Source organism: Narcine bancroftii, chromosome 13 (genome assembly GCF_036971445.1).
Source record: "Narcine bancroftii isolate sNarBan1 chromosome 13, sNarBan1.hap1, whole genome shotgun sequence".
In the NCBI taxonomy this organism is placed as follows: Eukaryota; Metazoa; Chordata; class Chondrichthyes; order Torpediniformes; family Narcinidae; genus Narcine; species Narcine bancroftii.
The window spans coordinates 7836035-7858191 of NC_091481.1; the positions used below are offsets into that span (position 1 = coordinate 7836035).

The 22157-nt window shown below is 43.5% G+C and overlaps 3 protein-coding genes across 13 annotated transcripts in view; 1 reads left to right on the forward strand and 2 right to left on the reverse strand.

Moving 5' to 3' along the window:
- Positions 1–4955, forward strand: part of fbxo18 (F-box DNA helicase 1) — a 117078-nt gene extending 112123 nt beyond the window's left edge. The window contains exons 22-23 of the transcript XR_011348000.1: positions 1839–1997; positions 4867–4955. The gene's annotated coding sequence lies outside the window, so the exon portion shown is untranslated. The remainder of the gene's footprint in view (positions 1–1838; positions 1998–4866) is intronic.
- The window catches only part of LOC138748413 (uncharacterized), a 56467-nt gene extending 45908 nt beyond the window's left edge, over positions 1–10559 (reverse strand). For 5 of the 6 annotated variants that reach the window (XM_069908562.1, XM_069908558.1, XM_069908559.1 and 2 more), the window contains exon 1: positions 10321–10558. In XM_069908562.1, coding sequence (XP_069764663.1) covers positions 10321–10384 — 64 coding nt within the window. In that variant the 5' untranslated portion in view covers positions 10385–10558. Of the gene's footprint in view, positions 1–10320 lie in introns of all 6 variants that reach the window. The other variant, XM_069908561.1, reaches the window with a different exon arrangement.
- A 4491-nt stretch (positions 10560–15050) lies between these two features.
- Positions 15051–22157, reverse strand: part of LOC138748414 (uncharacterized) — a 52330-nt gene continuing 45223 nt past the window's right edge. For 4 of the 6 annotated variants that reach the window (XM_069908565.1, XM_069908567.1, XM_069908563.1 and 1 more), the window contains one exon: positions 15051–15192. In XM_069908565.1, coding sequence (XP_069764666.1) covers positions 15098–15192 — 95 coding nt within the window. In that variant the 3' untranslated portion in view covers positions 15051–15097. Of the gene's footprint in view, positions 15193–15599; positions 15685–16016; positions 16309–22157 lie in introns of those variants that run through there. The other 2 variants (XR_011348001.1, XM_069908566.1) reach the window with 2 other exon arrangements.

Consider the following 22157-nt stretch of genomic DNA (forward strand, 5'->3'; position numbering starts at 1 on the left):
CTACCCCGACTCAGGAGCCGGCATTTGCTCCGCGGCTCCTCTCCCCGCTGCGGACCTTTCAGGTGGCAGAACACTGCCTTCAGCACTGCCACCTGAACGTTCCTTCACAGACACCCTCAGCCACTCTGGAGCCGCATTCTCCAGGCAATTCCACCTGAAAGCAGCTTCCCTCTCTCTAGTTAAGGTTAATTAAACACATGGTTATCTAACCTTATTGTACATCTTCTACTACATTTGAGATGACATTGATAATAAAATCTGTTCTGATTTTTCGACATTGTGACTGCCTAGTGAGCAGTGAGCAGCTGTCAATACAATTCGGTTATAGCAGAAATTGTTCCATAGGTGATGCTATAGCTTTGTCCCTTTATTCTGACTGAACCCACCTGGAGACCGACGCCTCATACACCAGGCTGCTGTTTATTGACTTCAGTTCGGCATGTAAAACAATCATTCCCCAGAAGCTGGTGGAGAAGCTGTCTTCAAAATCCCTCTCTGTACAGGAAGACCCCGACTTACGATGGGTACGGTTCCGCGACTCGCATCGTATGGTGAAATTATCATAAGTCAGGGTCTATCTGTATAGCTAGATTTCTGCGCCACTCCTCCCGGCGGGAGCAGGGACGTCGACCTCTCAGCAGGAGTGGAGATGTCAGCCTCCTGGCAGGAGCAGAGTCGTCGGAGTCCCGGCGGGAGCAGAGTCATCGGAGTCCCTGTGGGAGCGGGGATGTCAGCCTCCCAGCAGGAGTGGAGACGTTGACCTCCAAGTAGGAGCGGGGATGTTGGCCTCCCGGCGGGAGTAGAATCAACATTCCCCCTGCCAGATATCAGGGGCTTTACTGTAGTAGCAAATTTCAGAAAGCCAAGTGTAAGTTAAATAATGATGGATACATTTTGATGCAATGTGAAATAATAGACTCTGGAGAACAACCAGGAAAAGGTAATAACATGATATCAACTGAAAATAAGTGGCTAAGGATGTGAATCCAGAATATTCATATATTTCTGAAGGTGCAGGATAAGGTTAATGCAGCAGATAAGAAATCATACTAGATACTTTGTTAATGAGATTCTCAAATACAAAAATAAATACCGGGAAAACCTTTACCGATGATTCCCTGTACCATGAGGAGTAGGAATCAGTGAACTAACAAAAAAGGAAATTACAATATCAAGTCCATCACATAGGATCTTTGTCCAACCACCATCAGGAAGGAGGAACAGGGGCATCAAAATCAGGACTGCCAGGCTGCAAAATCGCTTCTTTAATGTTAGATTGGTGAACGGTGTGCAGGAACCTTGGTAAAACACAGAAGTCTGCAGACACCGTGGTTGAAGTAAAAACATGATGCTGGAGAAATGGACTTCTCTGGTTTCTGCTGGCCCACTCTCCGTTCTCCCTCCCTCCTCTTTGTCTTCTCTCCTCCAGCTCTCCACCCCCTTCCCTCTCCATTCACAAAGCCACCCTCCCTCTCCCTGTTTGCAGGTGTGCCCTCCCTCCAATGTCCTGCCTGTGGGACTACACTCCTCCTCTGCTCCTCCCCCCTACCATTTCGTTCAGATGCCTGCCGACATGTTTCCATATGGTGATGAAGGGCTCAAGCCCGAAACATTGGTTATGTTTCTTTAGCCTTGCTCGCTTGTAAATGAAACAAGTAAATTATTCCAAAATATTTATACATATTTATTTTATTTATTTTTATGTACACACATGATTATTATGTATGGTACATAACGTGTGAGCACCATGGTCTGGAGAAATTCTGTTTTGTCTGGTTGTACATGTACAATCAGATGATAATGAACTTGAACTTGCCATCTTTAAATTCTCCCTGCAGGTGTTTGATTCTAGCAAATACACAAAATTGCTAGCCCACGGCGACAAGGCCTTGATGAATCATTCCCAGCAACTCCAAAGCCCAGGGGAAGTCTCCATTACCTTTCTGAACAAAATAGAACTGTTCCATGTCCCTTGATGAAGAGATCAAGCCCAAAAGGTCAGTGCTACATCTTTACCTCCTATGGACGCTGCAGGACTTGCTGAGTTTCTCCAACATTTTTATGTTTTCACTACAATCACAGCGTCTGCAGACATTCATGTTCCAGGTAGCGGTTTTCTATCTTGGCTTTGAGCAATTTCCATGAGGGACTTGCACATTCTCCCTAAGAGGTTTCCCTGGTTACTCCTGGATTCGAATGTATGTTAACCAGCTGCTATACATTGCTCCTTAGTGTAGATAAGAGAACCAAAGGGGGAGATGATGGGCATTTGAGGAGAATTAATTGAAGGCTTACAAAGGTGTGCATTTCGCCTGTTGTCACAACCACTTCACAGCTGATGCAATATCACTGGCTCTCACTCAGCTCTGGATCACCTAGAAAACAGCAACTCATATATTTGGCTGCTCTATTCAACTGCAGCTCAGCCTTCAACACCATTATCCCCCTAGTACTGGTCAACAAGCTCCAAACCCTGGGCCTCTGAACCCCACCCCGGTGACTGGATCATCGACTTCCTCATCTGAAGACCACAGTCAGCACGAATTGGAAACAATGTCTCCTCCTCACTGATGATCAACACAGGTGCATCTCAAGGATATGTGTTAAGCCCACTGCTCTAATCACTATATACCCATGACTGTGTGGCCAGGCACAATTGCAATGCTATCTACAAATTCGCTGATGACACCACAGTTGTTGGTAGAATCCCAAACGCCAAAGAGGAAGTGCACAGGAGAGAGATCAGCTCGTTGAGTGGTGTCAAGCCAAGAACCTTGCACACACTAGCAAAACCAAGGAGGTGATTGTGGACTTCAGGAAGAAGTCAGGAGAACAGCCCTAATCAAGGACTCAGCAGTGGAGAAGGTCAAGGACTCCAAGTTCCTGGGTGACCATTTCAATAATAATACTTCATAATAATAATTTAGAGGCACAGCACAGTAAAAGGCCTTCTGGCCCAGGAGCCAGCACCACCCAATTACACCCATGTGACCAATCAACCTACTAACCCTTTATGTCTTTAGAACATGGGAGGAAACTGGACCTCCTGGAGGAAATCTACACGGTCACGGGGAAACCATGCAACCTCCAGATTGGAACCCGGTTTGCTGGCACTATAATAATGCTGCGCTAATCGCTAGACTAAACACGCCACCCAAAATGGCTGCCCTCCGTTGACTCCTGACTGAGCACTCGTTAGGCAATGTTATCCATCCCATGAGATGCATGAGCAAGGAAGGAAGAACAGAAGTGCTGTTTTCTAGATTACACGATCCAAAAATTGAATGGTTGAATCAGTAAAATGTGGCCAGGAGATTTCGTAGAAGCTGGAAAATCAGTTGAGAGTGTGTCAAAGAGACAAGTTTAAACATTGACCAAAAGCAGAAATGAGTAAACAAAATATGTGTTTCGTGAGTGAACTTGAAATGGATATTGGGTCCTAAGCAAAGCAACCACTCATGCTGGAAGGTCCATTGTGGAAAGGTAATTGACCTGAAAAATTAACTCTCTTTCTGCGGGGATTGTATTTTTCCAGCATTTGCTGTTTTAATCTGGGCTTGTGCCTTAGTTACTGTAGCAGGAATTTTTGAATAAAATGGTGTCATCTAGGGTGAAGAGCTTGGTTGATGCCGCTCGCCATTGGCTGCCTGCTTAGGAAGAGTCTTAGTGTGATGTTCTCCCATTTTTCAGTTCAATTTATTTGTGTGGGACTGTCCCTTTAAGAGAATAGAGTTTACACAGCCCTGCAGGTTTTGGCAAGGAGAACCATGGTTTTAAAACTCTACAGCTTTATAAAGTATGCGAGACCAAATTTCCTCATGATTGTGAACTAGCAGTGGGCTTCAAAGACAGCACTTTCCTAAAAATTGATAGATTTGCAGAATGAAGAAAAAAAAAATTCTGGAGAAGCCAGGTGCAGAGACCATGTGACCAGCTTATTGGAAAGGCAGTACATATTTTTCCCACGAGGCCATTTTAAGAAGGGAGCACAAGAATAAACAGCTCTTTGACCTCCTTTGTGGGAATGAGAAACCCGCTTGTCCTCATTGTATTGTTGTAGTCAGAATGTCAATTTTCCTCCTTTTGCTTATAGAGAGATAAGAGACCACTTCGACCAAACCACGAAAAGGGTTTTAAACCTGTAGAAAAATACTGCACTCTGCTCAACTGACCCACAAAAAGGGTTCTAACGGCAGAAGAAGGGACTTGTCTAAAAAGGACATTTCTCTGAAGCACCTGGAACAAGGGTGTCATGAGTAATCAACATTCTGCCATCCAGGTCTCTTTCAGAAACTGCTAACTTAACCCATCTAAACCCTGCATGTCTGACCCACCTTGACCCTGCGTGTCGCATCCACTTCAGGCCTGTATGTCTCACCATTCTAAGGCCTGTGTGTGTGTGTGTGCGTGTGTGTGTGTGTGTGTGTGTGTGTCTCAACAATCTTACAGCCTGCATGTCGCATCAACTTCAAACCCACGTGTCATCACTGAGTTTCTGAATCTGAACTTTGAACTGCCTTCCGAAAATTGAGCCTTGAGCTGTAGTGTCTTGGGGTATTTCACACACACTAATATATTCGCGCATAGTTGGAGTTTAATTTAGATAATTGTAGATAAATTTAGCTATGTTTAGATAAGTTAGTTAAATTAGAGTAAATGTAATATAATGGTTGATTAATAATTTAAAGTATTATTTTAAATACATCATCTGGGCTAATTTGCTGCTGTCATGTAATTAACATTTAGCAAGAGACGTGTTCCCTGCTATAAGAGTCTTTATCTTAGTATATTAGTCAAGGCTTTATCTGCAAACTTGGGGAAAGGGGTTAGTTATCTATACATGTAATGTTATTGTTCGTCTTTCAGGCAGTTCCATTGGGATTCAGTCACAGTTAAATGTCTCCAAAAGATGTGACTTAAAAATAAAGTAAAATTCTTGAAGGTTCATATATTCATGCAAGTGAAGTTCATTCAGTGTAAGTTATGGTATCGGACTTTTGTCTTAAACTGTTTATTCTTAATACGGATGCATTAGTTAAACATTGTCATAGTAAAGTGTCAAGCAACCAAACTCCTAGGTTCCAGATAGCAGGGATTTTACTCTACAATTAACATTTCCATATTTTCCATAGATTGACTACCCTCAAGTTCATCATAGATTTCTCATCTAGATTTCCGCATTCTTTCCTGCGTTTATAGATTCCCCTGGCACCTCATACCAGATATGGGCAGAAATATATTGCCCATCTCTTTCCTTCACCTTAAATCCATGCCTTCTAGTTCTACAAAATGTCTGCCTTGGGAAACAAACTGTAAATGTTCACTTTATGGAGCACCCACACAATTTTGTAAACCTTTCCAAGATCATTTCTCAGCATCCTACGCTCTAGTCTAGCCTAGCAAACTCTTCCAGCTTAGTGATATTGGTCCTCTAGCTCAGTGGCCAGAACTGTATACAGTTCTCTATGTGGTTTCATCAATGCATTGTACTTGCACAAATTTCTGATTCAAACAAGGGATGATTTCTGCCCAAGAGTATTGTAGATTTTCTTTAAAATAAAGGACAGGATGTTGACGTCACTAAAATGCCCGCATTTTAACATCTCCAAATTCCCCTGAAATTATTTTCCAAGTCTTGAGTTGTCTACATCCAGACCAGTTAGAGAAGGGAGATTTTCTTCCCTGAAAATAATTAGCTAACCAGATCCAGTACTTTTGTGGTTACATTTACTGAGATTACTTAATTCAAGATCATGTTCTAAGTTTATTCTCATCTGACTGTACATATTTCTTTGGCTTGGCTTCGCGGATGAAGATTTATGGAGGGGGTAAAAGTCCACGTCAGCTGCAGGCTCGTTTGTGGCTGACAAGTCCGATGCGGGACAGGCAGTCACGGTTGTAGCGGCTGCAGGGGAAAATTGGTTGGTTGGGGTTGGGTGTTGGGTTTTTCCTCCTTTGCCTTTTGTCAGTGAGGTGGGCTCTGCGGTCTTCTTCAAAGGAGGTTGCTGCCCGCCAAACTGTGAGGCACCAAGATGCACGGTTTGAGGCGATATCAGCCCACTGTACATATACAACCAGAAGATTTAGTTAATTACTTGAATTTAACTCCACCCCCCCACCCCCTCCGGATTTTATGAGATGTGAGATTCAAGTCTCATGTATCTGGATCAATGGTGCAGAACTGTGGGTTTTGAAACAGTAGCTTCACGAACATGCCTCTGACTGTCTCTGAGATTCTTGGCTCAAGAATGGTGCTCATTTATAGAAATTAAGCATTGAATATACAGTAAAACTCTTGATATCCAAAATCCAAGCAACTGGCAGCCTGAAGCAACCAGCAAAATAATAGAGGAAAATATATATGTGAAAAAAAAAGGAAGTTTAAAATTAGCGCACCTTCCTGTTAGTTTGCCAATCATGCAACCTGCCAATCTAGCAACTGGAAAATACACTTATCTGTATCTACCGATCCCCATAAGTGCTGTATACTAGGGGATTGACAGTATCTATATTGATCTTTTGTTTGATAAATAAGTTGTATTCTTTATGATTAATACGTACCATTAAGTCAACCTGTGCCTTTTCCCTGATCTTCACTTGTCCCTCTCATTTCCTTTGTTGCTTGCTTGTATAATTCTTCATTGCCGGTGACATTATTTTCCTTCACCCCACAGCCCCTGCATGGATTTTTCATTCCGTTTTAACCTTATTTATCCTTTGTGAATCCATTCGGAGTAGTGATTGGTTAGCTTGGGTTAGTTTGGATATAGAGGCCCTATATCCCACATGTTCAGTCCAGAATGTTCAAGAGTGATTCGCATTTCTAATGTTGCCAATCTTTTGGATCTTGGCTATTGATCTTGAGTACTTCTGAATGTTTCTTAATGACATAAGATAATAAGTAGAAGCAGGACATTCGGCCCATTGAGCCTGCTCTGCTATTTAATGAGATCATGGCTGATCTGGCTGTGGTCCAGCCCTACCTACCTGCCTTTTTCCCATAACCCTTAATTCCCCTTCTTTGCAAAAATCTGTCTATCTGCATTTTAAATGAATTCACGAAAGTAACCTCCTCTGCTTCCCTGGGCAGAGAATTCCACATATTCATCACTCCCAGGAAAAAGAAAATCCTCCTCATTTCTGTCCACTCCTCCAAAACCCGAGGTCTTGTCTCCTGTCTCGATATTACTTTTTTTTTAAAATTTAAACTACAAAACACGGTAGAAGGCTCTTCTGGCCCATATCACCCATGTCACCCAATTGCACTGAATTAACCTTCCAACCCTATATATTTGTGGAGGTTGGGAGCAAACCAGAGCACCTGGAGGAAACCCATGCGGATCACATGTGTTTCGAACCAGGGCCACTGGTTGGTAAAGGTAAAGGACAAAGGTTCCATTATTGGAACGTAGTACTACATTATGAATGTAACAACCTACAGCACCTGGTGTTCCCAGGCGGTCTCCCCTCCAAGTACCAGCCAGTCCCGTGCCTGCTTAGCTTCTGAGATTGGACAATCTTAGGGGTATTCAGGCTATTAGGTGCTGTCTTTTGAGTATTTCTGAATATTTCTTAATGACATAAAAGAAACACCCCCCTCCCCCCCCTCTCTTTCTTCTGAATTCCAGTGAGTGCAATCCCAGGCCACTCAATCTCTCCTCATAGGCCAACCCCTTATCTGTGGAATCGACCTGGTGAACCTCCTCTGCACCGCTTCCAAAGCTAATATATCTTTTCTCAAGTAAGGATACAAGCGTGCAATACTCCAGATGCAGCATTAGATTTGTGCCAAGTCACACGGTTGATTGCTATGTATTTTTCAATCAACATTGAGTCTTTTAAATAACAGGACTAGAAATAGTCTTGTGTTTCATGCATCCTCCTTCGTGATAAATGACAACGGCAGCAGATGCATGACAACGTCAACTCCTTCATGCCATTCTAAGTCAAAGTCTTTTGAGAGGTCCAGGACTGTCCCCCTCAACTCACCTCTGGAATTAAAAACCTGTAATAATTAGTGGACTCGGTCCAGGACATAAAAGGCAAAACATTCCCCATCATCGAGAATGTCTATGGGGAATGCTGCCGTTGGAGAGCAGCAGCAATCGTCAAGGATCCACACCACCCAGTACACACACTGTTCTCGCTGCTGCCATCAGGAAAGAGGTAGAGGTGCCGCAAGACTCGCACCACCAGGTTCAGGAACAGCTGCTACCCCTCCACCATCAGACTCCTCAACAACAAACTTACTTATGGACTTACTTTTGCATTTCGTTGATATTTTTCTCCCTCTCTGTATTGTACAGTAAGTTTGTTTACATTTCTTTATTTTTTACATGTGTTGAGTACAGTTTTTTTTGCACGACTAATAATTCTGCCTCTCTTGCAGGAAAAAGAATCTCAGGGTTGTATGCGATGACATGTATGTCATGACAATAACTTTGAATTCAGATCCTTGGTTCACGTTTGGACAATGGCTGTAGGAGGATATGGAGCCAACAGGTACTGGTAAAATCCAAGCTCGATATTAGTCAGTAGCGATGCTTGAAAGGATTTGTGTGATGATTGAAAACATGTAATTAGACAGGTTGGATTTGTTGTCAATTCAACAATACGCCCTTGACTCGCCTCCTGATTCCAAAAATCTTTTCAACTGTCCACTAAGTACAAGCGAGAAGAGTGATGGAAAAGTCACCATTTGCCTGGATGAGTGCAAAATTCAACAGGCTCCCACGATGCAGGATAACACTTAATCCTCGAGTCCACGGAACATTTAGTCCCTCCAACACGTTCTCTCGTGACCACAGTGGATACCATCAGCAAGTGACACAGCATTTTCTTGCCCAGACGACTCCGCCACCCGCAGGTGAAAGTCTGAAAGTCTCTTCGTGGAGGCGAGGTGATTCAGGGAATTTAAAGAGGCAACAGGTGCATTTTGTGAAAGACGAGGGCACTGAGGGCTGTGGAGAACTGGCACAATAGAGATAAGGCCTCAGACAAATTAGCCATGACCTATTGAATGACCTGAGGGGTCCATGGCTTACTTCAGCTCCTATTTTCCTTCACTTCCCCAAGCTGCAGCCTTGACTACCTAGACCACAAGCACACCATCATTAAGTTGTTCATTGACAACACCATCATACCAGCAAATTGTCTGATTTGTCCGTCCCTCTGTAACTGGATCCTCACCTTCCTCATTGGCAGACCCCAATTAGTGTGGATCACCTCCTCCTCACTGACCATCAACACAGGGGCACCCCAAGGCTGCATACTTATCCCTCCCCCCCCTCTATTCCCTGTACATATATGATTGCCTCACCAAATTCGCTTCCAACCTGCAAAGTTGCCGACAACAGCCTCACTAGTTTGATGGAGAATTGGACGAGATGATCCAAACAATTTGGCTGGTGGTGACTTTTTCAGCAGTTAATTCAATGCAGGGAGGAGTCGAAAACGGAGATAGAAGCTGAGGTAAATCCTTTCAGTAAAATCAATATCAGAATATAACATTTTGGGTGGTGGGGTGGGGGGGGGGGAGAGTGAAACATTGCAACCCTGCTGAAGGAACTCAGCTGATCAAGTAGCATCAGTGGGAGAGAAAAAAAGAATGGTTGATGTTTCAGGCTGGAAGCCCAGATAAGGACCTAGAGAGTGGAGAACAGTTGATGTATGATTTAGAATCATAGAACATTCCAGCACAGAGACTTTTGGCTCTTCCATTATGTTTATGCTGAGACCCCCCCCCCCCCAACCAGCCCCTCCCATCCACGAACCCGTCCAAATTCTTCTACAATGTTCAAGATCGAGCCCCCTCAGCTCATGCCAGACTTTCCCGTGTGAAGAAGTTCCCCCTGAACGTTTCCTCTTTCACCCAGTGGTTTTTATCAGTGGAAAAAAGCCCACCTACATTTATTCTGCTGATGCTCCCCCCCCCCCCCCAATCATTTTAAATACCTCTGATCAAATCCCCCTCATTCTTCTCAGGTGGGGGGGGTGGGGTCCTAGTAAATCTTCTCTGAACTCTTTCTATCCCTGTAGGTCGGTGACCAAACTTCACACAAGTTTGACCTCGCCAAGGTCTTGTCCAACTTTCCCACAACATCCCAGCTCCTGTACTCAGTACTGATACATGAAGGGCCACGTGACCCACAGCCTTGACCACCCGTCGTGTCAGTTTTTCTGCATCATTTCAAAGAGGGGGTCCCGGGGCGCAGCGTCTCCCGCAGACCCCAGGTACCAGGCGCTGCAGTCAGCGACCCAGCGCCGCATCGCCCGCTGCCCGTCCGCCCACGCACCGCACGGACGCCTGTCTGTCCCTACCTTGGGAGGCGAGAGCTTGGTGGAACATTGACCAGAGGAGAAGGAGCCGCTGAATCCAGGCCATGTGGAGGGTGCGGAGAGCGGCCCGTCAACACCTCGCTGCGCCCCCGCTGCGCTGCTGTCCCATCGCTGATCCGGGCAGGGAAGAGCTGGCCGAGATGAAACCCCCTCTCCAGCCTCGGTCGTTCTCCCGCATGGTAGAACTTTCGCTTTCACTTTTTTTTCCCTCCCTCCCTCCCTCCTTTATCTCTCCCCAATTTTCTTAACGCCAATATTCCCGGAAACTGCCTTCTTGGCACCGCTTTGCTGCGGCTTTGATGGAGCTGGAAGACGGGCTGTCACCCTCTCGTGGAGGGACCAAGGGTTCCCTGCCCGACCCGGCAACAGCGAGACGTGCACGCACGCAGCGCCGTCCGATTTGGGGATGCCCGGCTTCAAATAGGGGGGACTGACCTGCCTGGTTCTTGCTCACGATCCTTCCCAGAACAGGGAGTCGCTGGCTGTAACCCAAGCAGGAGCTTCTACCCCACCTCCCTCCAACCCACAACTATCCACCCCCCATCACTATCCACCCCCCCATCACTATCCACCCCCACCACTATCCACCCCACCACTGTCCACCCCCCACCACTATCCACCCCCCACCACTATCCACCCCTCACTATCCACCCCCCACCACTATCCACCCCTCACTATCCACCCCCCACCACTATCCACCCCCCACCACTATCCACCCCTCACTATCCAACCCCCACCACTATCCACTCCCCACCACTATCCACTCCCCCACGATCCACCCCCCACCACGATCCACCCCACCACTCTCCACCCCACCACCACACCCCACCACGATCCACCCCACCACGATCCACCCCACCAATCCACCCCACCACCACCCACCCCCCACCACTAACCACCCCACCACCATGATCCACCCCACCACGATCCACCCCACCAATCCAGCCCACCACCACACCCCACCACTATCCACCCCCCACCACTATCCACCCCACCACCATCCACCCCCTCTGCCCCCACACCCCTTCTACACTTCAGAAGTACCCTAGGCAACCTTGTCCTCTGCTGAATCGGAGCTTCCACCAGGCTGTAAATAAATTTACATTTAATTACATTTTTAAAAATTTTAACTCTCAAAGTGTCATCCCTGGTGTAATGAAGGAGACTTTGCTGGAGAAACTAGGAGGTAAAAATATAATGCTGACATTTTGGGCCTGAGACCTTCTTCAAGGTACAGTAGAGCAAAAAGCAGGCAGGTATCTGAATGAAGGCTGGCGTGAGAAAGGGGGAAGAATGGGAGGGGAGAATTGATCTTGGCTCTTTGAAAGGAGACAGAGGGAAGCTTATTCCATCCATTGAATCTGGCCTTTGCTGCACAATTATGTCCAATTAACCTACCAGGGAAACTCCACTCAGGTCATGGGGAGAACGTGCCAACTCCTTACGGACAGCGCTAGATTTGAACCCGGGTTGCTGGCGCTGTAATATTGTCACGCTAAGCGCTACACTAACCGTGACACCAGTAAGTATGTTATTGCTATAAAGGGATATGAGCAGCAAAGGTCTTTCAGATTTTATTACCAGGGGAATTCTAGTTTACTCAGGCCATGTTGGTTATCAGAGCTGGGGATCATAGAAAGAAATGAGCAGAATAGGTTCCTGAGGAACCACAGAGTCCCGATGGCATAGGGATTACTTAAAGTGGGATGTGAGTTGAGAACCACTGCATTAACCTTTCCTAAAATTCTGAATCCACCAGGTTTTCAAGTAGCCAGCTTAACTTGGATCAAATTAAAATCAGAATGCTGGAGAAGCTCAGCATACTTTATGTAGCAAAGGTAAAAAAAATACACAACCGACATTTCAGGCTTGAGTCCTTCACCAAGATAGGAAAAAATGTCGACAGGTGCCTGAACCAAGATGGATCTCGTCTTCTCAGAAATGGGCCCAAGCCCCAGTGGAATGTTCGATGCTTCACTAGGCATTGCAGTCTAAAGCTGATGCTGCACAGTCAAAGGTATCGTCTTTTGTAGCTGCCATTAAATTTACGCTCTATTTGTCTGGTTATACATTGCATGGCACCACTTAAGCTGAAGCAACTTGCTTTTGCCAAAATCCCAGTTAGCATTTCTCCTGCTTAGAAAAGGACACCTGGCTGGATGTATGACTAATGTGGTGGTGTCTAACTTTTTCTACTTAGAATCATGGAACTCCACAGCACAGTAACAGGCTGTCCTGAGTAAACTTGTACCTCTCACTTTGTTCGTTTTAGATTGGTCACAGTGTTTGAGCTACCGAAAGAAAAGAGACACACGCCGAGAGCACTTCAGTTTACACAAATCTTTATTACAAAATCTTAAGCTGATTTTAAACTACAAAATGCAAGCCCTTCCCAATTATACTTATCAATGCCTGGACTGGTCCCAACTGCTGAAGCGAGGCAATGACCGCATACTTGTAGTAGGTTGTCGGGGCGCTGGTAGCAGCTTCTCCACCTCCCCTGACCGGGATGTTGGTTGGACTCTAGAAGTTCTTCTTCTTGCTGAAAGATGTTTCCACCCCTCAGTTATACATGCTCTATCAGACTACCCCAAGTTTTACTGCCCCTATACTCTTTTACCAACCATCTCACTGACCAGCGGAGTGATGCTGTCACAATACTTTAAAAGCAAATTTCCCAGTAAAGGTTTAAACATTATTCACATCTTTTAAAGTAAACCACCATCAGCTCCTCTAACAGGGCATTGGAAGCCCGTGCAGAGCTGACAGGAGTCGGACTGGTCAGATGGACCCTGCGGGAGAGTGCTGAGACTTCACTATCAATGTTTGGATTGTATACTTGGCGTATAAGATGACCCCTGGTTTTGGAGTGACATTTTAAAGTTTTAGTTTCATCTTACATGCTGGCATATACGGATATCCAAATTTTTCCTTAAATGTCAAAAAAACTAATTACAATTAGAATAATCGAGCTGCAAAATAAATGAAACTGTATTAATATTAGGTCTCCCATCCTTAAGAGTTAGGCTGAATATTTCCTGGGGAGGGTAAATGACATGCATCAGTAAAGCAGAGGCTGGATGAGGGGAACGCTTTGAAACACAGAAGTCTACAGACACTGTGATTGTAGTAAAAACACGCAGAAATGCTGGAGGAGCTCAGCCGGTCTCACAGTGTCCATAGGAGGTGAAGATACATTTCCGATGTTTTGGGCCTGAGCCCTTCCTCAAGGAAGAAGCAGCAAAGAAGGCTGCGTCTCAAAAAAAGACCGGGGAGAGAAAGCGGGGATAATGGGAGAGGGAGGAGTCCTGACTGACAGACAAAAGGTGTTAATTGGATAAGAAGGAAGGTGAGAATTGATTTTGGCTCTGTGAAATGAGACAGAGGGAAAAGGGAAGACAAACTAGAGGAAAGGAGATGGAGGGCTTTAACAGAAATTGGAGTGGTCGATGTTAATGCCATCCATTTGGAGGGTGCCCAGACGGAAGATGAGGTGTTGTTCCTCCCATTGGCAGGTGATCTCATTCTGGCCGGGCACGATGAGACCATGGACAAGCACGTCAGCAAGGGAACTGAAATGGGTGGCCACAGGGAGATCCACACTATTGCGGCAGACGAAGCCGAGGTGCTCAATGAAGTGATCTCCCAGTCTGCGCCCAGTCTCTTCGATGAAGAGGAGGCAATGATTTGATCTCCACTGCTCGAGGTTGGAACATTTAACATTCATGAGTTTGCAGTCTGTGTACTGTACAGGTGCAAGCTGCTTTCTTTCATTTGGCAGAGAGAATTTTTATCCTTTGTCCTCACTTAAGAACTTAAATGACTTCCAAATGAGTTAATTAGCTGGATTAGCTGAACCTCATTCAATAAAGAGAATTGTACACCATACTGTTAATTGATTCTCCAATCTACAAATTTGTTGCAGGTTTTGGTAATTGTTTATACAATTTACATAACCACAGTTTAGCCTTCCTTCATCTATCAATTGAGAAGTTACCCAGGGAACCTGGTAACTCAGAAGAATGAGGGGATATTATGAAAGGAATAGATAAGATAGTTGTAAGATTTTTTTTCCCACTGGCAGGTGAGAAGAGAACTAGGGGACATTGACTCAAGATTCAAGGTAGTCGATTTAGGATGGAGATGAGGAGGAACTGCTTTTCACAGAGGGTGGTGAATCTGTGGAATTCCTGCCCTTTGAAGCAGTGGAGGTGACCTCAGTAAATATATTTAAGAGGGGAAGGATGGGGTAAGAAGTTGGAAGCGTTTCAGTGCCTGATTCCTCAAATGTGGTATTGAGATGGGGTTCATTTTGGCTTGTGGGGCACCTCTCAGGGAGAAGGTTCTGCACCCAGAACAGTTTAAATTTAAAATTTTAATTTTTAAAATTAAATTTAGACATACAGGATGTTAACAGGGGATTTTGGACCACGAGCCCATGCCACCCAATTTACACCCAATTAACCTACACCCCCAGTACGTTTCGAACAGTGGGAGGAAGCCCGAGCCCCCGTGGAAAACCCACGCAGACGCAGGGAGAACGTACAAACTCTTGACAGACAGTACGGAATTTGGACCTTAGCCCTGTAAAGGTGTTGCACTAACCGCTGCACAAACCATGCCATCCCTAGTTTGTTTGAGAGCAGTCCAATGAATCTGAGCTTTACATGAAAAAAGAAATTCAAGCAACCCTGCTAATTTATGTAGGTTTGACAAATGCTAAGTGGTTTCTTTATTTCTTTCTCGTTTTGAGTATTCATTACAAGCTATAGGCAAATGATCCATGACATGCATCTAACCCATCACTGATGGAAATCACCATGGTATCTGCCAATTTGCATTCCTTCGATGTCCCTGTAATCAATAATTAAAAAGGTATCATTAAGAATTGTACACATTCTTCCATTAACTCTCAAGCATTTCAGTCAAGTCTTAAGAGACTGAAATATTTCTCCTTCAATTTTCATTGCAGTGAGCTTTAAGAGTACAGGCCCTTGTGGATAGCCAGATATCTGGAATGCATGCCTGAATAGTGGAAGCAAATACTCGCACAACATTTAAGAAGCATTAAGATGAGCATTTGAGTCAACGAGTTGTGAACTAAGTGCTGGTTAATGGGATTAGAACAGGCGGCTATTTGACGGTTGGCATTGACGTGATGTTTCTTTTGTGAATTACTTTCTACTGATGTTCTAGTTTTCCTTTGTCCAAAGCACTCGGACATTTCAATTTGAAAGACATCATTAAGGTGAACTTATCACCTTATACTCTGTGCAGAACTTTCAGAAAACTCTTCTGTGAAAGGATCTCCTCACTGAATTTAAAGCCCGTCCACGTCAATATCATCTAAAAAAATAAGATTATGGTCAGAAATGATAGATACTGAAATGCAAATTGTCAACGTTGAATTCATTCCTAGAGATAATGCATGTTACTCCTTAGTTGTACCCTGGTTTGTAAATACTCTCCCTTAAGATTCCCACAGATACTTCTTCTCATCCACCTTAATCCCTGCAGTGAGGGAATGCCATTAAAATTCCTTTGTGGTCATGTACAGAACATGTAATATTTCACAAAGATGCCTTCTGACTGCTTTAAGCAGGCAGCAGGGTGTGCACATTAGTGCAGGTTGATCTCATTTGTAAATCTCCAAGAACAGAAAAGTACAGCAGACAGAAAAGATTTCACACTTTCTTTATTCCCCACATTTTCCATTTTTTGGAATAATAGCCCCCAGTTTCATGTGCGTACATATTCATATCTCATCTGTTGTCCTCATGAACAGGGTCATTTCAGGATCTTTAAAGTTTTCTTATTTTCTTCTCTTCTTTTTCTGTTCACCCTGTCTTTTCTTTTGACGTTCAGCAGCAATTTTTCTGATTTTTCTTTATTTTTCTCCTTTTTTCCTAGCTGACCTGAAGTCAAGTAGTCCGTCAGGTATTCTGTCCCACACAAAATGTTAGCCTTTTCCTGTCCATTGGAAAGGGAAGGCAGGCTAGGTCAATTTAGGAATGTATTTAATTTGTGCTATTTAAAAAAAACAACAAATTATTCAGAAAATCAGATGTTTACTTTGTTACTTGCACCAGCTAAAATCATTTCAAAATGTTGTCAAAATCCTTTTTGCAACATATATTTTTTCTCCATCCATTTCAGAATGACTTCAGATTTACACAGTTCAGAGCAGTAAAGATGTAAAGAAATGTGTGGTACAGAAAAACTGGGATAGAAATGGAACGGCGGTAATACACTGTAAACGTCAGAACTTCCTACTGAAATGGTAAGATCAGATTTCAGATTTATTGTCAGAGTTCATACATGACATCACGTACAACCCTGAGATTCTTTTCCGGCAGACGAGGCAGAATTATCCCTTACTGGTAGTGCAAAAAAATCCTTCACTGCGTAAATAACATGTAGACAAATAAAGAACTGTAAACAGATAACAAATATAAACAAACTGACTGTGCAATATGGAAAGAATTATAAAAATCAATAAAGTGCTCAAGGAAGTGTCCGGAAATGAGACCCTGATTGAGTTTGTTGTTGAGGAGTCTGATGGTTGGGGGGGGCGGGGGAGCATAATGGTTACGGTCAAGAAATTCATTGAGTAAAATATAGCTACTTGGAACAGGCTGCCAGAGGACAAGGTGGAGAGGCTACAATAGTAACTTTTAAAGACATTTAGACAGGTACCTGAATAGAACATACTTAGAGAAGTATGGGCTGAGCACAGGGAAATAAGTCTAGCTCAAGAAGGCAACTTGGTAAAGGGTATAAAGGTAACTATTATATATACCAAAATGTAGTTTCCCAAATGTACTTAAAATATATGTAAGCTCTGATGGTGAATGGATCTATATGTCTGGAAGGGGGAGAGGGACTGTTTTGTTTTTGTTGTGTTTGTGAGAAAAAGTTTAAAATGTTACTATACTATGTATATTGTCTCCGCTCCATCCTCAACATTCATTGGAGCGACTTCATCCCTAACATCGAAGTACTCGAGATGGCAGAGGCCGACAGCATCGAGTCCACGCTGCTGAAGATCCAACTGCGCTGGGTAGGTCACGTCTCCAGAATGGAGGACCATCGCCTTCCCAAGATCGTGTTCTATGGCGAGCTCTCCACTGGCCACCGTGACAGAGGTGCACCAAAGAAGAGGTACAAGGACTGCCTAAAGAAATCTCTTGGTGCCTGCCACATTGACCACCGCCAGTGGGCTGATCTCGCCTCAAACCGTGCATCTTGGCGCCTCACAGTTTGGCGGGCAGCAACCTCCTTTGAAGAAGACCGCAGAGCCCACCTCACTGACAAAAGACAAAGGAGGAAACACCCAACCCCAACCCACCAATTTTCCCCTGCAACCGCTGCAACCGTGTCTGCCTGTCTCGCATCGGACTTGTCAGCCACAAACGAGCCTGCAGCTGACGTGGACATTACCCCTCCATAAATCTTCGTCCACGAACCCAAGCCAAAGAGAAGAAAGATGTATATTTTTTGAAAAAAATATTCGAAGAAGGCAACTTGGTTGGCACAGACACTGAGACAAAGGGCCCTCTTCCCTATTGCCAACTCTATGAAGATAGATCAGTACAGCTCAGGAACAGGTCCTTCCGTTCGCGGTGACTGTGCCAGATTCCACCAACCTGCACATCCTTGTGCCGTGGAAGGAAACCAACCTGTCACAGGATGAGCTGGCAAACATCCACACGAGAGGTCAGGACTGAACCAAGGTCACTGAGCTCGATTAATTGTCTCACTTTGCTACTTGTAATTCCTCCCGGATCTCCTTTGCCCATTTGGCGGTATATTTGACTCCTGGTAACACTGGCTTTTAACATTCTTACACTTGTTTTTAGATCCTTCCATAATCTTATCTGTCCTTTTTTCTGTAAACAGCCCCAAGCTTAAATCCATTCAAGATCCTTGAGGTTGAGTGAATCAGGCCTCTTTAATCCCTATTGTTTTCTTGTTGACAATCATTGATATGACTTCAGTCTCAGAAATTTCCCTGCTAACCTAGGAGATCCAGCAATAATTATCCGTGTATTAAAAACATGGACTGTTTGCTTCAGGAATATATGTAAAGGAATATTAATTACACGATGGAGTGAAGCAGCTAGAACTAAAAACACCGATGTGAATGTTTTGTATCACACACACTGGTAATTTTTATGAATAAAAAAAAGACTTTCAAAAAAAGTCTTTCAAAGACATTAGATCCCTTTGTTCTGTTCTCTCTTGGTAAGCTCCCAACTTGCCTACATTTTGAAGCTTTCCTTAAGGGACATTGTTATGTCTCTGAGTTACTTGGGAGGCTTCTTAAATAATTTAGAGATGCAAGATTCAAATAACAAAGGAGGCTTTACTTACTGATGTCTTCCACCATCTCTGGAGACTAATCACATACACTCATATACATACGTCCCACAGAGGCGTACTACAGTTACTACAGTGAGAAGGGTGTATTCTTATGCGGTTATAAAATAGTTCACGTAATCCTGATTATATAACATCGCTCCTTCTCAAGATAAAGAAAAATGTAGTGCTCTTTATCACTTTCTTTCCAGTGTAACTTAAGTAACTGAACTTGTCCACTAATTTATTTACACAACTATTTTTAAATAGTTCTTATCATTATCGCATTGGCAGCAGTACGTTGCTACGCCATCTTGTGGATTTGGCTGCGACCCTTGGGCTCTGTGTTGCTGGTCCACGTGGAGGTGATGTAGCTCGTGGTGCTTCACCTGACAACTGCTGTGTTGATGTTTCGGTATTAGTGGTCGCCGTCTCTTCACTTGATACCTCACTTGATATTGATGTTGCAGGCTTTGCTGGTATTAAAGGTTTCTGCTTTATCACATCTTGTGTCGGCCGGATGTGAACTCTGTTCCTCCTCAGCTGATGGCCAGAGTCTGTCTCGACAACGTATGATCTTGGTGTCTCTGCGGGCTTGGCAGAGTTGTTTTAGATCTCCTGCCATTTAGAAGTTCTGCTGGGGACTTCATGTCAGCCTTAAAGGTGTTGTTCATAATGATAGAAGAGCCACGTATGGATCTTCTTTTGCTTTGCAACACTTAACTAGTGTGCGTTTCACAGTTTGCACTTGTCTTTCAATAAACACATGATGTTTGGGGTAGGATGGGGATGATGTAGTGATAACAAACCCATACACTGCAGCCAGCTTTCTGAATTCTTGTGATGTGAACTGTGTTCCATTGGCACATATTACTTGCTCGGTATTCCTTGCTCAAAAAAGAGTGCTCTAATTTCTGAGATGGTAGTTGATGCTCTCAGGTCTTTCACCCTTTTGATGAATGGAAACTTAGAGTAGTAACAGGGTACTATTAAATATGACTCTTCATTCTTGGTGAACAAATCTGTTCCCACTGTGTGCCATGGCCTGGCAGGTACTTCTGTGGAAATAATTTCCTCTTTTTGTTGCATGTTTCTGAACTTTTGCCATATCTTTTTCGTCTGGATCTCATAATTGACAGAGATCCATTGCTATCCAGACCTAGAATTGCTGATCCATCTGCGTCTACCACATAGAACATACAAAGGATGTTCTTACCCTTATGGCAGCCATTGATCTTAGCTCTCCCTAGCTGTTTGATCATGGGTGCACCATAGGCTGTTAATGAGACATTTGCTGGTTCCAACTCATTTGGATACCCTTTTATTCTGTTCTCTAGGAACATCTAGCGGTAGAGTCTGAGTGGAAGGACGTTGCTTTGTGATCCTGTATCCAGCTTTGCCTTTAGGTTAAATATCGTAGGCTTGTTCTGGATTGTCCTCTGTATTTGGGTCCTTGTGTGCAACTCACTTGCATCCTTCATCTCACCCGATATCTCGTGAAGTTGTATGGATTCCATGTCCAGTATCTGGGTGTCGGGGTCCTCATTGTTGTTTCCCTTTATGTGGTGGATCTTCTCCTTGTCTTTTTTCTTCAATGGTATTACTGTTTTCTTCATCCCAGACTTGCACATCTTCGCCCAGTGGTTTGCTTTACCACGGGCTCTACATTCGGAACCGTATGCGAGGCATTTGTTTCAGTCATCGAAGGGGTGTTGTCTGGCGCACTTCCTGCAGGACCTGGGGGATATGCACTTTTCTGATTGTGTTCTTTAGAGCATCAACCCTTCCTTCTCTTTGCTGTGGGTGGGTCTGCATAAATCGGGATTTCATTTGCATCCTTCAAAGGCTCTGGCTGTGTCAACAGCTTTGGCCAGCTTCGGGATGGGCACACCCCCATATTAGTTGATCAGCTAATTTTTACTCTATATCCTTAAATCTGCATTTTGCAGCATTTTTTTTTGTCTAGTGAGGAAGTTATCAACAATTTCATCAGTCTCTTGCATTAAACCTTGAAATTTAGTGTTTCATTCCATGATTAGACCTGAGTTCAAGGTGAGAAGCAAACTTGGCAAATATCTGCTCTGTATCATTTTTCAGCACCTCTGTTAAGCTCCCAGCTATTAAATAAGTCAAGGCCTCGCTCCCCGGTCCAGAGAAGGATAGAACTGACCTTCTCCGCTGCTGTTGCATTTTTAAAATAGCTTTTGAATGCAAAATTACACCTGCTGAAACTTTTTAAATGATTCAGCAATGTCTTCATCACTGGGTGAATGGCTGTTGCTCCAGTCATTTTTTCAGTAATGTTTTTTCTCTTCCCTTTTGTATTTCAGTGACTTACAATCAATTGTATGGCTTTATTCTTGCTCTTTTATACCACTGCCACCATGTTATGTCTCTGTGTTACTTGGGAGGCTTCTTAAATAATTTAGAGATGCAAGATTCAAATAACAAAAGAGACTTTACTTACTGATACCTTCCACTATCTCAGGAAACTATTCACACACTCTCATATACATATACATACAGCCCACAGTGGTACACTACAGTTATTACAGTGAGAAGGGTGTATTCTTACGCAGTTACAAAATAGTTCACATTATCCAGACATCAAACAAGGCACAAACATATTTTTCATTCCATATTATACTCGCTATGATGTATTTTCAGAATGTGGATGTTTTTATTTTAGGACTCCCAGTTTATTGCACAAAGTAATATAATCTCAATCATTTAGAACAATGAGCTAAACAATGTTCAAAGTGAATTCATGGATAAAATTAGGCAACAAAAATGAAAGTTGCTTAATTTAAAATTTATACACTGCAAACAAATGCAATAGTTACAATACAGAAGCTATTTGAAAGTATAAAGTATACAGCAACATTGACAATTAGGTGTTTTATGTACATCAATCAAATAATTTTTGTGTACAAAGATATAAATAGTAAAAATTCTCCATTATCTATGTCCATGTACCAATATTTATATACACCCACCCATTGTATGTGCGTATATATATCTATATATATATAGATATATATAGATATATATTCACACACACACACAGACGTACAGATACGTTTACATAAAATGGTACAGAATGTGCAAACTGTCAAATTTACATAATATTGGACATAAACATAAAATTGGGCATTACCTAAGAAGTGGACATTATTCACTACCTGTCATTATGAATGGTTTATCATAATCAAACACATCATATTTTGACCCTGAGAACAAAGTCCTGTCTCAGCTAATTCCTTACAATCTGTGGCGGTTCATCTAATGTCTTGACTTATTGCAATATTTCTGTTCAGCAAGAGCAGGGGGGGGATTGCTGATGGAGGACTGGGAATTTTGAAGTTCAAGTCACCCCAGTTGGGTCAGGTGGAGGTAGCTCTGTTGATCAACCTCAATTTTGCTCCTCACTGTGCACTAGAAAGTGCTTTGGACCTACCCTG